This window comes from Rhipicephalus microplus, chromosome 1 (assembly GCF_043290135.1).
Source record: "Rhipicephalus microplus isolate Deutch F79 chromosome 1, USDA_Rmic, whole genome shotgun sequence".
Classification (NCBI taxonomy): Eukaryota; Metazoa; Arthropoda; class Arachnida; order Ixodida; family Ixodidae; genus Rhipicephalus; species Rhipicephalus microplus.
Genome location: NC_134700.1, coordinates 261,076,997 through 261,091,158, shown reverse-complemented (window position 1 = coordinate 261,091,158; position 14,162 = coordinate 261,076,997). Strand labels below are relative to the sequence as shown.

Below are 14,162 nucleotides of genomic sequence, written 5' to 3'. Positions count from 1 at the left end.
AGTAACGACGAGCGCAAAAAAATTGTATAGTTGCAATAAATGTTAGCGAATAATTTAATATTTACGACGAGTCCAGAGACAAAATAAACTAGCATACATGGCTACCTATGCGAGTGGGCGATGTTCCACACCCAACAAAGCAATTTTCCCCGACGCTTTTATGGGAGCATTTATTTAAGCAGGAGCCATTCGCCGTGATACTTAATCTGCTCGCGCGCACATTGTGCTTTCACCTCCCTCTCTTGCGCACGTTCTTATTCCTGTAGCTGTGTCACCTCTTGAACGTTTGCCCATATTTTCAAGAATTTCTTTTTATTTCAGCCTCAGTTTGTGCTGTTTCCCGAACCCCACTCGTAGATATTCTTTCTTTATATATTATTGTTTTTTACGCGCTTAAAACATCCTGCGTGTGCTTGTGGGGGAGTGCCGTACAAGTGGGTCCATTCGCACGAGCGCACTCGAGGCCCTTTCTCGCCGGAGGTCGCAGAACGTTGACCTTGCAAGTTTTATTACGCTGCTCTGGGGTAGGTCATCCCCTCCTCTCACCGTTCACATGCAAGACCCCCTCCCCCCCCCCCCCGCATCTGTGAGCACACGACGAGAGAGTTACGACGACACAACGTTGGTGCGGTAAGGGCTCCCCCGACCAAGACCGGCAACAAGGGACTGCCTCCCGGAGAGGCGATTATTGTGCGTCGTAAGACCCCTTCTTGTCTCCCGCTCTCCGTATGAAAATTACCTTTGCCAGTTTAGTGGGCGCTTGCTTATACCCGGTAGTAACAGGGGAGAGGGAAAGAGGAACCACTGAAGAGGAAGAAGATAGGTTGGACATGAACTCTCTTTTATTCATGTCGAAAAATAAAACAGTAATTTTGTTGCTCTCCGCCTGTTTCTCCCTCTCTCTCGTATACAGTCGTGCTTTCAAGAAAGCAAACTCGACACCTCTTTTACGGTATTTCACAATCTTACGCCATTTATCACGCAACGAAGTTCGGTTTTTTTGTTGTTTCTCACTTCTGTAATACTATTTATATATGAGTACTCAGCTGGCAAAATTTAGGCGCTGTGGCGTGGGTGCCGTTGCACCAAGACTAACAAAACGGTAGACGCACTTGGGGTGCAGGACCGTGCATTCGGCGGTGTTTGTACGGCCAAGCGGCTCGTTACGGCACAGCCCTGATCTCGCGGCCCGTGTGAACTAGCGTTCGCGAAGCAGTGACCCACATTTTCTCGTACTACCTCGCTGCTAGCCTTCGCGTGCTCGCCCTGCTACTACGGCCTATGGTGCCCCCCGCTTCCCTCCTCCCCCGCGGGATAGGGTTATCGCGCACTCGCTCAAAAGGTGGAGGCATTTGTGTGTGTGTATGTGCGCATGCCTATATAGCGCCCAGGGCCATGTTTTAAACAGGAGGTGGGCTCTCCTCCTTCGTAGAGTACAAGATTATGCCGGGTCATTTTCTCCGAGACGACGAAAATGACTTATGTCTCGAGAAAACTTGGAGGACGAGAAAAAAGCGTTCTAAGGAGGACGCCGAGGAATAGAAAAGGAACAGGCGCCCCGTTTCTTCCAGTAGAATTGTCTGGTCCGCGAAGGCTACTTGAATTTTCTGCGTTTTATGGGCCATTTTTTTTTTTGCTGCAATGAGATTCCTTTCGTTTGTGTTTCTTTACATTTTTGAAATATTTGCGTGAGAACGTGATAAACAGCCGATTTCCTTTAGCTAAAAATTGATTTTCTTTCAAGCTGCAGAGGCGTACTCGCTTTGCAACCTTCTTTGTTTGCCATTTGTAGGGTCGCAGTGTGCGAGCTCTCTAATCGCATTTTCATCGCATAAAGGACCTAAAACCACCTAGAGGTCGAAATTCAGTTGTGGTGTTGCAGTTGTGCGCAAGCCTACGATGAACCTGTAGTTATGTTCACTATTTAAGATAGTGGTGTAATTGCGGAGATGCACGCGTTTGACGATCGATAAGAGACGTTCACTCGTTTTGTTGTTGCCTCTCCTTCGCTCCTTTTGTGAATTCATCTCTGGAGTAGGAGCAAAGTTTAACCGGCAGAACAGGTAGATTAGCCAGTTCTTAGACCGGCTGGCTATCTTGAGCTGGTGAAAGGGGTGAGGGGAACAAACGAAGATAAAAAGAAATGTTGCGAAGAGAGAGAGATAAATGACAAAATTCATCTCTCCTTCTCACAAAGTGTTCCTCCTCGCAGGGCGTAGAGAAACACTCCGCAGGAAGCACACGTATAACTGCTGCAGACAAACTGGTTCCGATTCATGCTCACAGAACGAGATGCGGGTACGGACGTCACGTGCAACGCTAGAGAAACCGAAAGGAGTGGCAGGAAGCATGGGATGACTTTTATATTTTGTGGCGCACCCGCATGTCGTAGTGCTGCCACCTTTGGCATTTCCGTGACAAAGCGGCGTGTGGCATTGTGCTGGCGTGGGTCGTAACCACATTCAAAACTCTATGCACGCGTTCATACTCGGCATGCCAAGAAGAATACCGGAGGTGGTTTATGTTTTTAAGGCTTTGCTAACCATGCACTGACCGAAGTTAAGCTACTGCAAACAAGAGACTGTTTAAGGGGTTAAATGTAGCCGTAGCGTAAAAAAACACGGGGCCAAGGAAGAGGACAGGACATGTGCTTCCTGTCCTTGTCTTTTGTCCCTGTGTCTTGAGCGTCATTGCTTCACTGCATGCTTTGAAGCAACCAGCCCAAAAATAGGTACTCCTGAAAGGGAAACTGGTTTGGTCGCCAAACTACAGCAACCATACAAATATTGTATGTATACAAACTTGTGATTGTTCATTTTTTTTAAATTGTCAAAAATTCCAACGTGTTTTTTCCTCTGTGGAATCGCGTAGGTAGTTGCCACAAAAATAATGTCGCCAAAGACGCGTTGTTATCATGGCAATTGACGAAAAATTTGACAACAAAAACTCAATCATACCTCGGTACTTGGACCTTAATGAATGGAAAGGGAAGTAGCAAAGATAATACTCTACCACTTTTCAGAACAAAATTCTAAAATTTATGTTCGCACGCTATTGAGCGTAGAACGCGGCACACGTCGCCAGTAATTATTTCCGTTAAGCACAAAAGTGATTTACGAGATAAAACAAACACGAGGAGACAATATGAGTCTCTATTACCAGGGACGAACTATGTACGCGCACGTATAGATTGCAAGGCGACGTTTGGAAACAACACACATTACCATGAATCTCCAACCGTATGTGGACAATAAGGCTTATCGAATAACGTAGGAGGTGGATCACGGGTGACGCGCTGATATGCCTGCCTGTTACCGAACTGCGGACAAACGTGCGAGATAGAACAATTATAGAAACAAATGTGACTCCCGCTTCGGCTGAGCTACTGGAAAGCCCGGCAGCGTTCACAACGGCGGCGCTTAGAGATAAGCGTGGCCTCGCGACGCGCACTCAATAATTTACCGTGTGTGCGATCCCAACCGAACGTCATGGCGGAAACAGAAGCCTTGGGCCCGCTCAGGGCGCATCAAAGATTCACGCGGACAAGTAGTCGGTTGGTCGCCGTGATTCATCTCGCCATTTCATTAAGATAAGCTGCAGCCGCCCACGGCGTGTTTCTGGTTCCCCCTGCATTGTACACCTACAGACAGCATGGTGTTTTTTGATTTTTTCCGGCAATCGCTGGGCAAGCAAACGATGGAACTGAGACTGGCAGCATTTTCGGTTCGCTATACTTCTTCGTAGTGAGCTGTAAACCTAGTCGGCCTATTACTGCCTAAAACGGACGTAAGGTCGGTTGGTTAGGTTTACTGCGGTTACGATAAGCAAGCCCGCTCTCGCGCTTGCTACTTATACTAATTTATTTTTCATTTATATTATTTATATGTGCTTAAGCAGATTCTGTTTGCCTTCCTCACGGCATGAATGGAAGATTGTTTTTAGAGAGGCATAATGAGAGCCTAAGGAAAATCGAAGCGACGTGGACACTGGGCTCTCGTAACGCCATTTCTAGAACACGAAAAGAAGACAGATTGTTTGTGCTTATTCTGGGCAAGCGTTTGTAATTAAGAGAAAACTTACTAGTACGTTGCAGACTGGCACTGCAATGAAAGTTGCTCTTTTTTTTTACGCTCAACAACATGGCAAAATGAAGTCCACATGAATATCGACATGAACAAGTGCCAAAAAAAAAGAAAACATGCAGGATTTTTGGCACTGACCAGAAAAACGCTAAAATGGACTGCAAAAAAAAAAAACAGTTTATGCCTTTTTCACATATAGTCACACAGAAACGTCTTATACTGCTCGGCGCATGATCTCTCAAGCACATCATGAAGCAAAAATGTTGAGCTCCTTGTTTGTGAGTCTTCCCATTAATGCGAAATATATAATGTTTGTTATCGCCATTAATTTAGAAGTGCTCGTAAGCGCGTATTTGATTGGAAAGTCCTCACAAGAGTAAATGAATAACTCGAAGATGTAGACTAAGCTCAACTTGTAAATTTCTCATAAGAAGAAAATGTTTTTAAACGACCTGATTGAGCACAATGAAAAGTATGCACCACGCGTCGCTTAATTCCTTTTCGTATATTCGACGGTCTATTCTAACTTTATGGTCTTGTTTTCTAGGCCTTAGCAATAAGGATATCTATCAGGATGCTCTTACAATTAAACTCGAATTTTCATTCAAAGCGAAAAAAGAAAAAAAACGAGACTGACAAGGTTTTGTATTTTTTATTGCTTTCATCTTTTGCCGATCTTCGAGCTGCCTTCTAGACACTGATTCCACTGTTTTGTGTGTGTTCACAATCACGGGATAGAGCGGCACCGTCTCTCGTGCACCGAAGTTCAATGTACTCTTGCGAAAGCTTCAAGTGAAATCAGGGTTTACAGGGCCGCTCTGATGACAGAACAATGTAGTATTTTTTTTCTTCCCTCACTGATCTTTATTAATTTTTTTGTATTTCTATCGAATAGCATAAATGATAGCAAAGAGGTAGCACACACCATTGTTAATGTGCTGATGACCTCCTCTCCCCTAAAAAAAACACAGATATGTCTTTCACGGGCCAGACAGCGCTTCGTTTGTCTGTCTGCGTTACATCTTGGTTCTGTTTTTTTTTTTCTTTTGCGCGTGCGTAATAGTTCATATCCAGAAATATCGGGACCAGATGATTTGTGCTTCAGTTTAATCAATCAAAAAAGTACCGATAAAAAGTTGTAGTTTGATTGTTTTGTGGATTTTAACATCATCAAAGCAAATCAAGCCTTAAGAGGTGCTGTATTGGAAAGCTTAAAATAACTCTCACTACCCATGGTTCTGTAAGATGCGCTGGCGAACACATCCGCTGTGTCAGGGACTGAATCGCGTCTTTCGGGACAGCGTCTTAGTGCCGCAACCACTAAGCCATCACGATGGCAGAAAAGTGCAGTGGTCACAACAATAAGCTGTCACTGTGGTAATACACGCCCATCCACTTAGCAGTAAAAAGAAGACACATGCCATTTAAAATATTTGCCTAACGTTCAAAAAATACCTGGCACACGTTGTCACTGTATATTGTCCTTCTGTCTTACTAAACATATTTCAACACCATATAAATTGCGTATGAGTCATCGCTGATATTGTTGAGTGACTTTAATGCATTCTGTTGTGCAGGTATGCACAGACATTTTAGGTGCGTTTCTAGACTTCCTTTCGCATTTATTATTGGTTTCAGAACTGCACAAGCCTTTTGAATGTCTTTATTTATGAAGGTATAGTATGTAGCGAATGCACTGGCTATCGTCTGTCCTTTTTATTGAAATTTTCCGGCGCCTATTGTGATGTTTGTGAAGGGAAGGGGAGTAGCGGGCGTCAGTAAGAGCACCAGGATCACATACAAACTTTCAAAGCAAATTAAGACAAGAACATACTGAAACAACTGCCGTTGTAGGGGCTTGACGGCGCCCCGCCGCGTTGGTCTAGTGGTTAAAGTACTCGACTGCTGACCCACAGGCCACGGGATCGAATCCCAGCTGCAGCGGCTGTATTTTTGATGGAGGTGAAAATGCTGAAGACCCGTGTGGTCAGATTTGGGTGCACGTTAAAGAACCCTAGGTAGTAGAAATTTCCAGAGTGCTCCACCAGGATGTCTCTCAATCATATCGTAGTTTTGGAATGTTAAACTACATATTTTAATCAATCAATAAATCAATCAATAAATCAATCATTCGATCAAATAACAAACCAATCACCCACTCAATCAATCATTCAATCAATCAATCAATTATTCAATCAATAATTCAGTCATTGGGCTTAACGGCTACACTGAAGCGGTACTGTACATAGTGTCATGAGATTAAATCCCGGCCATAGGGGCCGTATTTAAATAGAACGAAATGCTCATACATTTACCTACTAAATTTTAATGGGTGCTGAAGAATAACGTGTAGTAAAATTTATTTCGCAGGGCTCTACTACTGCATATCTCATGAACAGATCATGGTTTTCTCCCCAAGAAATCTTGAATGTATATGTATAAAAATAGAGTGGTAAGTCTCTTCGGAAGTAAATGAAGGCGCAAACCTACGCTTTATGATATATTGGAAAGAAACGAGAGAAAGGCAGAGACGTAGACTGAATTGCAAAATTTGGTTTGCTACCCTACGCTAAGGGAGAGGAAAAAAAATTGGGGCACCTTGCAGTTTCCCGTTTAGGAGTCGAACGTGATAGCGATTTCCTGTTCCCAGTGCGTACTTCAAACACTTAGTGAATTAAACCTTTTCGAACTTGCTATGTATTCACTACGTGGCCTTAAGGAAACAGTGATATTAGCGTGTGTTTTCTGTAGTGGGTGACTGGTTTTAAACCCTGAAGTCATTATGATAATCACATCCTCTGACGCCCGCTGGCAATAGACGTTTGTATACCGCTCAATATTGCTGCAATATATGTGATGTTGTATTGTGAAGGATGTATGCAGGACACGCGCGTTTGTAAAGAATGAGCTACTTTCCCTGCTTTTTTCAGGCAGAGGAAGCCCATTTCACTGTATTCACAAGGGGGCGCGTGGCCGTGTGGAAGAAGAACCACTTGTCACGTAAACGACACTGTTCGACCTTCACTTGGACTCGAAAACCTGAGTTCGATTCAAACTCCGGCCAGGATTTTTTTGTAATTTATTTTATTTGCATCGTTCTCATTTGTTTGGTCACGCATAAGATGGTTTTTCGCTCACAATCAACGACACCGACACTGACGCCGAAATTTCTGCGAAACGAGTTCTTTAACGCCATCGCCTTAATAAGGTCTTAAAAAAGAACAAAAATACCAAAGCAAGCGAGGGGGAAAAAAAACGGCGAAAAGTTCATTGCTCGCGCTCCATACCTCGCGAACACAAAGTGGACTGTCTTCATCGGAGCTTCCTGACAGTTTGTTTTCGTCTCTTATTATTCTTATCGGCCACGCTACAACGCGTATTTTATCCTTTAGTTCGGGGTTGCTGCATGCTGAACGCGCTGGTGGAGAAAAATAGCACAATATATGCTAATCTGAGGGAAGAAAAGTTGAAAAGAAAATAAAGGAAAAATTGGATCACACTAAAGAACACAGAGGCGAGGTGGCCGGAAGGGATGGTTGGGCGATGGTCGAGACGTGTTATAAAATGGTACCGCCTTGCCGCAGCGTGTTCTCGTTTGAGGAAGCGCTGTTCTTTGCCAGTGACGTCGGAAGCATCCGGGCAATCCCCGATGCGGACCATCACGTGACGGATAGGACCCTTGGGTACTTTAGGCTTCCGACTCGGACGGTTCCTGGCTCCTCCGAACCAGCCCCTTCTACTGCACCCATTGCGTGCCAGCTTTTTGTTTTGTTTTTGGACGCGTTATGCACCCCTCGACTCAGTTGTTCATCCCGGTCTTGTTTTTCTGTTTTTAGTTTGTATATAGCTAGTATTTGCGTTTGGCGCCGTTTGCGGACACGTTCTCACTGTAGCCCACACGCGGTTATTTTATAACATGTAAACGTATCTTTGCTTTCTCAGCAACAAAGCAGCAACTTTCGGAAATCCCCCAATTTGTTGCCTTTGCCTTCATTACGTTTTATACATCGCTTGTCTGCTCTGCCTGTAACTATCTGCACAGCACCTGGCGGTCTTCATTTTCTGCTTATCTGATGGCATCTTTCAACGTGCTGATTACGTTCTTATGTCTTTGATTATCTATCTATTGGTTTTTATCCCCATATTTCTGAACAACGGTTCTCCTTCGCTAAACGACAAAGATCAGCCGCTGACTCGTAAAGGCGCAGACGTTTGCTTTTACATAACGCCAATAAATTAAACAGTCACTATATATCATGACAAGTTTTTTATTCAACTTGGTGAACAAAAACAGGAAAAGAAACCGTTGTCGCTTATGCCTTTGCTGAAGACAATATTTTCTTCTCAATCGATGTATTTTATTGATCCTCCCTTGCCCCCCTTTAAAGCTTTCTGCAACCAACATGATTTAGCACGGGCTCTGCAATCGGAGAGCTTTCTGTACGTGACCTGGTTATGCACTACCTCTGTGGTCGACCTACTTATAGCATGTGATGACATCATATGACGAAGTTACTGCATGACGTCACTTTTTTTTGCGTAAGACATAAGTTATCGCGGTATGTGACGTCTAGTTGGTGTCAATATGGGGACGTGATCACTTGATGCTGATTTGTTTCGTCTATCATTTTCACACTGACGTCGAAAGTCAGTTTTCGCGTTTGATGAGGCATCGAAAGCTTTCACATTACGATCTAGTGGCTAAGGTACTTGGCTGCTGAACAGCAGGTCAAGAGATCGCATGCCGTTTGCGGCTACTGCATTTTCGATGGAGACGGAAATGTTGTAGGCCCGTGTGCTGTAACATAATTCAATGTAACATAAGTCTATCGATTGGAAAAATAAACACGAACTTCTATTGTTTTTAGTACATCAAGAGCAATGCACAGCTTGACATCCTGTGACTACATAAAGCTACTGACACCGCAGCGGCATTTATCCAAGAAAAAGACAGATATCACGAAAAGCTTAAATAATAATGTGACGAAGTAGTTATATTGAACGCGTTAAAGAAAATCACTAAGATTCGTCGTCAACGCCTACGGCAGGGATGCATCCATTACCAACTTGAGATAATTAAGCAAACTTCCAACTCTAGAATCCCGCAGGAAACTGCCCCGCCGCGGTGGTCTAGTAGCTAAGGTACTCGGCTGCTGACCCGCAGGTCGCGAGATTGAATCCCGGCTGCGGCGGTGCATTTCCCATGGAGGCGAAAGTGTTGTAGGCCCCTGTGCTCAGATTTGAGCGCACGTTAAAGAACCCCAAGTGGTCAAAATTTCCGGAGCCGTACACTATGGCGTCTCTCATAAGGTGATTTCAGGACGTTAAACCCCACGAATAAATAAATCAATCAATCAATCAATCCATCAATCAATCAAGCAAGCAAGCAAGCAATCAAGCAAGCAAGCAAGCAATGAATCAATGAATCAATCAATCAACCAATCAATTATTAATCAATCAATCAATCGATGAATGAATCAATCAATGAATGCCGCTGTTTGTTAAGAATGAGCTACTGTTAACCATTACTAGTGGTCATACAAGCTACTTTTCGTCTACATACAAGCGACCTCAACGAAAACAAACGGGAGTATCTGTTTACTTGGACCATAATGTTTTATATCATCGTTCATGAACAAAGATACCATTTATACCAACATTGAATCTGGTAAGATGGATCGAGTGTCTGCCTTTGCATGGTTGTTATTGTATGTCATACTTCGATGCAGTTGTTCCTGCTCCAATTTTGTATCGCATTTTATTCTTCCTTTCCGCTTTCTTTTCCCAGAGATTACATTAAATGCTTCTGCGCACTGGATTCAATTGACTTGGCCTGTTTGTTCACACAGAGATCTTTTAGCTCAAACGAACCGCTTGAAATATAGCGGTTATACATTCAAGTTGCGCTCTCGCTGGCACCGTGGCGCCATTGTGGCAAGAATATTTTTGTGACTCGACGACCACACAGGAAGTTCAGCTGCCGAAACAACGGAGCGAATTAAATGCAGGGTTATGCTAGTTACGCTTTACACAATGAGTGTTGCGCACACAAACGTGACAGCGACAGCATCACACGTGACAGGATCACATGCCGGCTGCGGCGGCTGCATTTTTTGATGGATGTGAAAATGCTGTAGGCCCTTGTGCTCAGATTTGGGTCCACGTTAAAAAAGCACAGGTGGTTGACGTTTTCCCAGCCCTCCACCACGGTGTCCCTCATATTTTTATGGTGCTTTTGAGACGTTATATCACACATAATGATTAATCAATCAGTCCATTCAAGATTTTACACTAACAATCATACAAACAAATAATTTGTTGGGATGGGTGTTTTGTGCAACAACAAAATGTCGGGTGCCCAAGAAGCTTCACTGTTTGTTCTTCTTGTCTCCTTCAGGGATTCGTGGCAACAAGGCCACTGGGACGTCGCAGACAGAGCCCGAGTTTGCCGAGCCGATCCAGAACATCACCGTGCCGGCAGGACGCAAAGTCACTCTCGCCTGCGTCGTGGAGAACCTCAACAACTACAGGGTCAGTGCACGCCTACCTGTTCTGAGGCAGCCAGCCACTCTCGACCACATTAACTCGGCTGCGTTGGTATTTCAGTGCATTAATAAATATATGGGCAACATTTATTTTTATTGGAAGGATGGACCTTGCCTGTAAATAGGTTTGGAAAGAAGCAGATGACCAGAAGAACCAGAACCATAAGAATCAGAAAATAACCAGATGGTTTGTAGTTAAAAAATTTGCAACCCGAGTGCATCTTTAAGCCATGACGCTTGGTAATTTCGGCGCGTATTGGCTGACAGAAACATATTTCACAATTACTTCCGATTTCCGTGCCCAATTTGCTGTACGTGTGTTAAAAACGCTGAGCACAGTTTAATATAACGCTAACAATATAAGGTTTTATTTAAAGCTAATAACATAAGCGCAGCCAAACGGTCGTTTCGCGATCTGCCATGGTGAAAACAATTTTGTTGGGAGGGGGCTTGGGGACCGATGTGCCACCACCTGGCTACGCCACTGCTTTCCTTAGAAGCGCAAGAAGCGATGTCACCTCTGCGTTACACACGGCATGAGCGAACAAGTGCTCGCGAGCTAACCCTTGTTGGTTGTTACTGGTGCGAATTCATTCGTATGCAGTGCGACACGCGTTATTATGCCCTCGTTTGAAGCGAGACTGTGAGCGGCGCGGTAAACGACGTGAACAACGCTCGTTCGCTGACAAAGACCTGAGAGCCCCTTTATTGCGTTATTATTGATTCGGGCACACGAGATTCCTCTTTCTAAATGGCATCGTTCATATTTTCACTTAGCGCTATTTCAGTGAGAAGCTGTCGCATTGAAATGATACCAAGATGGCACTTTGAAATGGTCTTGCCCATCGAGACAGTTACATAGAAAATAAGTCGTTTAAGAACAGGAATAAAACAACAAAAAAGTAGATGGGCAAAAGCGGAAAAGACCAGAAGAAAAGAGCGGAAGTCGTTAAGAGGGGGTAGCGACAGAATCGACGTTATGTGGGAGGAAATGGTATTAAATATAAAAAACGTTGCTGATGACCGTGAAGACTGGGTGAATTAAATTGTCGAAACGGAACACATAGAGTAGTGCGGCACGTTCAAGATGCCCGGCGAAGATTTCCCAAGAAGCCAACACCTAAAACAGTTCTGGCTGAAAGGAAGAACAAGCTATTGCAGCGAATGAGCCCCGTTTGACAATATCACCCCCCTCCCCAAACCCATACGAGGCAATCAATATTTTGACCGGAAAAATAAGCTCGGTCCGAGGTCGCCTGGGGAAACCCAGAGAGCTCCCTGACAATGGCGCGACGATGCACTTGCGTTGTGTGTTTGTGCGTGCGTGTCATAAGTTGGACCTCTTTACAACACACACAGCGCAGAAGAGAGAGAAAGGGCGAAAGAACCGTTTTAGAAAAAACGCGCGGAGAACGGCGGTCATGGTGGCGGCAGTAACAAAGCGCCCAGACACTGACAAAGAAGCCATTTCGTAGGCGCCAATTTTTGTTGTTGCTTCGAATTTTGGTGTACTGTTCATTTCTTTCTCTCAATTTTTGAAGTTTTCTGATTTCGCAACCCCATTTTATTTTATTTTTGTTTTGTTGAGGATACGCACACGCATGCTCAGGGTCCGGATAAAGCAGGCCGGAACGAGAGAAGGTAAAAGAAGGACGCAATCATCGCACACGGAGCGACGGGATTCTTTTAGGCTGCGTAAAAACGCAATTGAGAAAGGGAGTCCGTCGTACGGCGTCTATGACTTCGCAGACCTGTATAGCCCAAATGCAAGACTCCCACTCTCCTCCCGCACATTCCCGTACAACGTTGACCTGATTCCCTATCTTTCTCACTGATTTTTTTTCTTCCTGCGTGTATCTTAATAGAACTGAAAAGAGAAATGAGGAAGGAGAAATTTTGGGTGGTGACCGTCGCCTGGAATGGGCAAACGGTGCAGCCGTCGGCGAAGGGATAAAATAAAGTGTCGGGACAGCTACGGAAGAAGTCGAGATAAAAAAGTCAAGCGAGATCGGGAATATGTTTAGCACCAATAACCAAATAAACTGAAGTGTAACGCGAAGGCGCTATAGAAACAGAAAAGGCTAAGCAAAAAGAACAAGCGAAGATAAACAATTTCGCGCGTACAACTCATTGAAAAAAAAACAACGTAAGAAAACGAGAGTAGTAAAGGATTTGGTGTATGAACGGGGAGCTCATTTATGAGCATCGATATGGAGGGAAGTGAACAGCCAGCAAGCGCCGGTGAGAGCAGCGGCACCTTCTGTTTCGCAGCAAACGACGCCCATGTTCTTAAGCAGGCTCGAAGCGCATGATCCGACTGCTGTAGTGGTGACGGCCAATTTCTGCTAGCCGGGCTTTGATGATCGGGCTAAAGTGTACACATGCGTTGCCCCTGCGATCTCCACAATGAGTTGCGATACAGGGTTCCGCACGTATACATCCGAGGAAATGAACCAAAGAAAGCAAACTTGGCAGTGTGTGAGCGTGGCACGGTTGCTCCGCTTCCGTTCTGTCTTAGAATTGCTCCGTGTCGTAGAGTGCGAGTCCATTCGAGACTCGGTTGAGAAGATAGCCGGAATGGGAATTAAGAAGCGCTTGAAGAGGGGAGAAGGAGTAAGACGAGAGAGAGGGGTGACGGAGAAGAAAAGACTTGACGAGTAAGTAGGCAGCTTCGGTGTCGAAGCCATTTCTCGCTTATAACTCGCGGTGCTATTGACTACCTGGGGTTTTTTGTTTTGTTTTTTCGTGTCATTATCTCAGGCACAAGCAAATGTGAAAGTTAATTTGATTTTTGTGGAACGAATGGACTGTGTCGCAAGTTCCTGCCATTAAAGAGAGCTAGTTAAATATTTTTGCCATGTTTGTCCTCCAATTTGCTACTCCAGAACGCAATACTTTCCAAAATGAGGTTGATTAAGATCATGAAGATGCTGAGGTCATTTCCATATTATTTTTGTAGTGTTGCGACCATATTGACGCGAAGTGTTTGGAATTGCGCGAAGAGCAGCAGTCATTTTCAATGCAATAAGGCAGGAAGAAAGCTTTAACACCTAGCATTGGAGTAGTATGATAATTTTAAATGTTTATAGAATAGTGTAAGAGGACACATGTGCTTTGTACGACGAATTCGTTGTATTTAGTAAAAGTAGACCTAGGTTATGCCGTAATTGAAGAGTTGAATGCAGTATGCTAGAATTTAAGCAGAGTACTTAAGAAACGTCCAATTTGTAATGGTCTGAGAGCGTCACTTTGAACTCGGCGTATTGGCATTTTCTGTGCTAAAAGAAGCGTCCACTCCTTAACCCTCCCAGCTGACAGCTTTTTTGGACACGTTTTCATCGCTATTACTGTAACTTCCTACGCATACAACCAAGTGCTGTAAACCTATCCTTATTCGTATTTCCCTTATTTTCGCTCGCGCCTATTGCTGTTTGTTTTTGTGCGCCACTTGAAAACAATAGTTAGTCACCTACGCGTTTTGCCGGGAGCCTTCTACTTTTAGTGGTCGGCGCTCCAGTGTACTTCGCAGGCGCAA

The 14,162-nt window shown here is 44.3% G+C and overlaps 1 protein-coding gene across 6 annotated transcripts in view; it reads left to right on the top strand.

Moving 5' to 3' along the window:
- Positions 1–14,162, top strand: part of LOC142814721 (lachesin-like) — a 194,705-nt gene that overhangs the window by 77,098 nt on the left and 103,445 nt on the right. For all 6 annotated transcript variants that reach the window (XR_012895050.1, XR_012895042.1, XR_012895040.1 and 3 more), the window contains exon 2: positions 10,480–10,613. Coding sequence is in view for 1 of the 6 variants with exons in the window: in XM_075893949.1 (XP_075750064.1) it covers positions 10,480–10,613 (134 nt within the window). In the remaining 5 variants the exon portion in view is untranslated. The remainder of the gene's footprint in view (positions 1–10,479; positions 10,614–14,162) is intronic.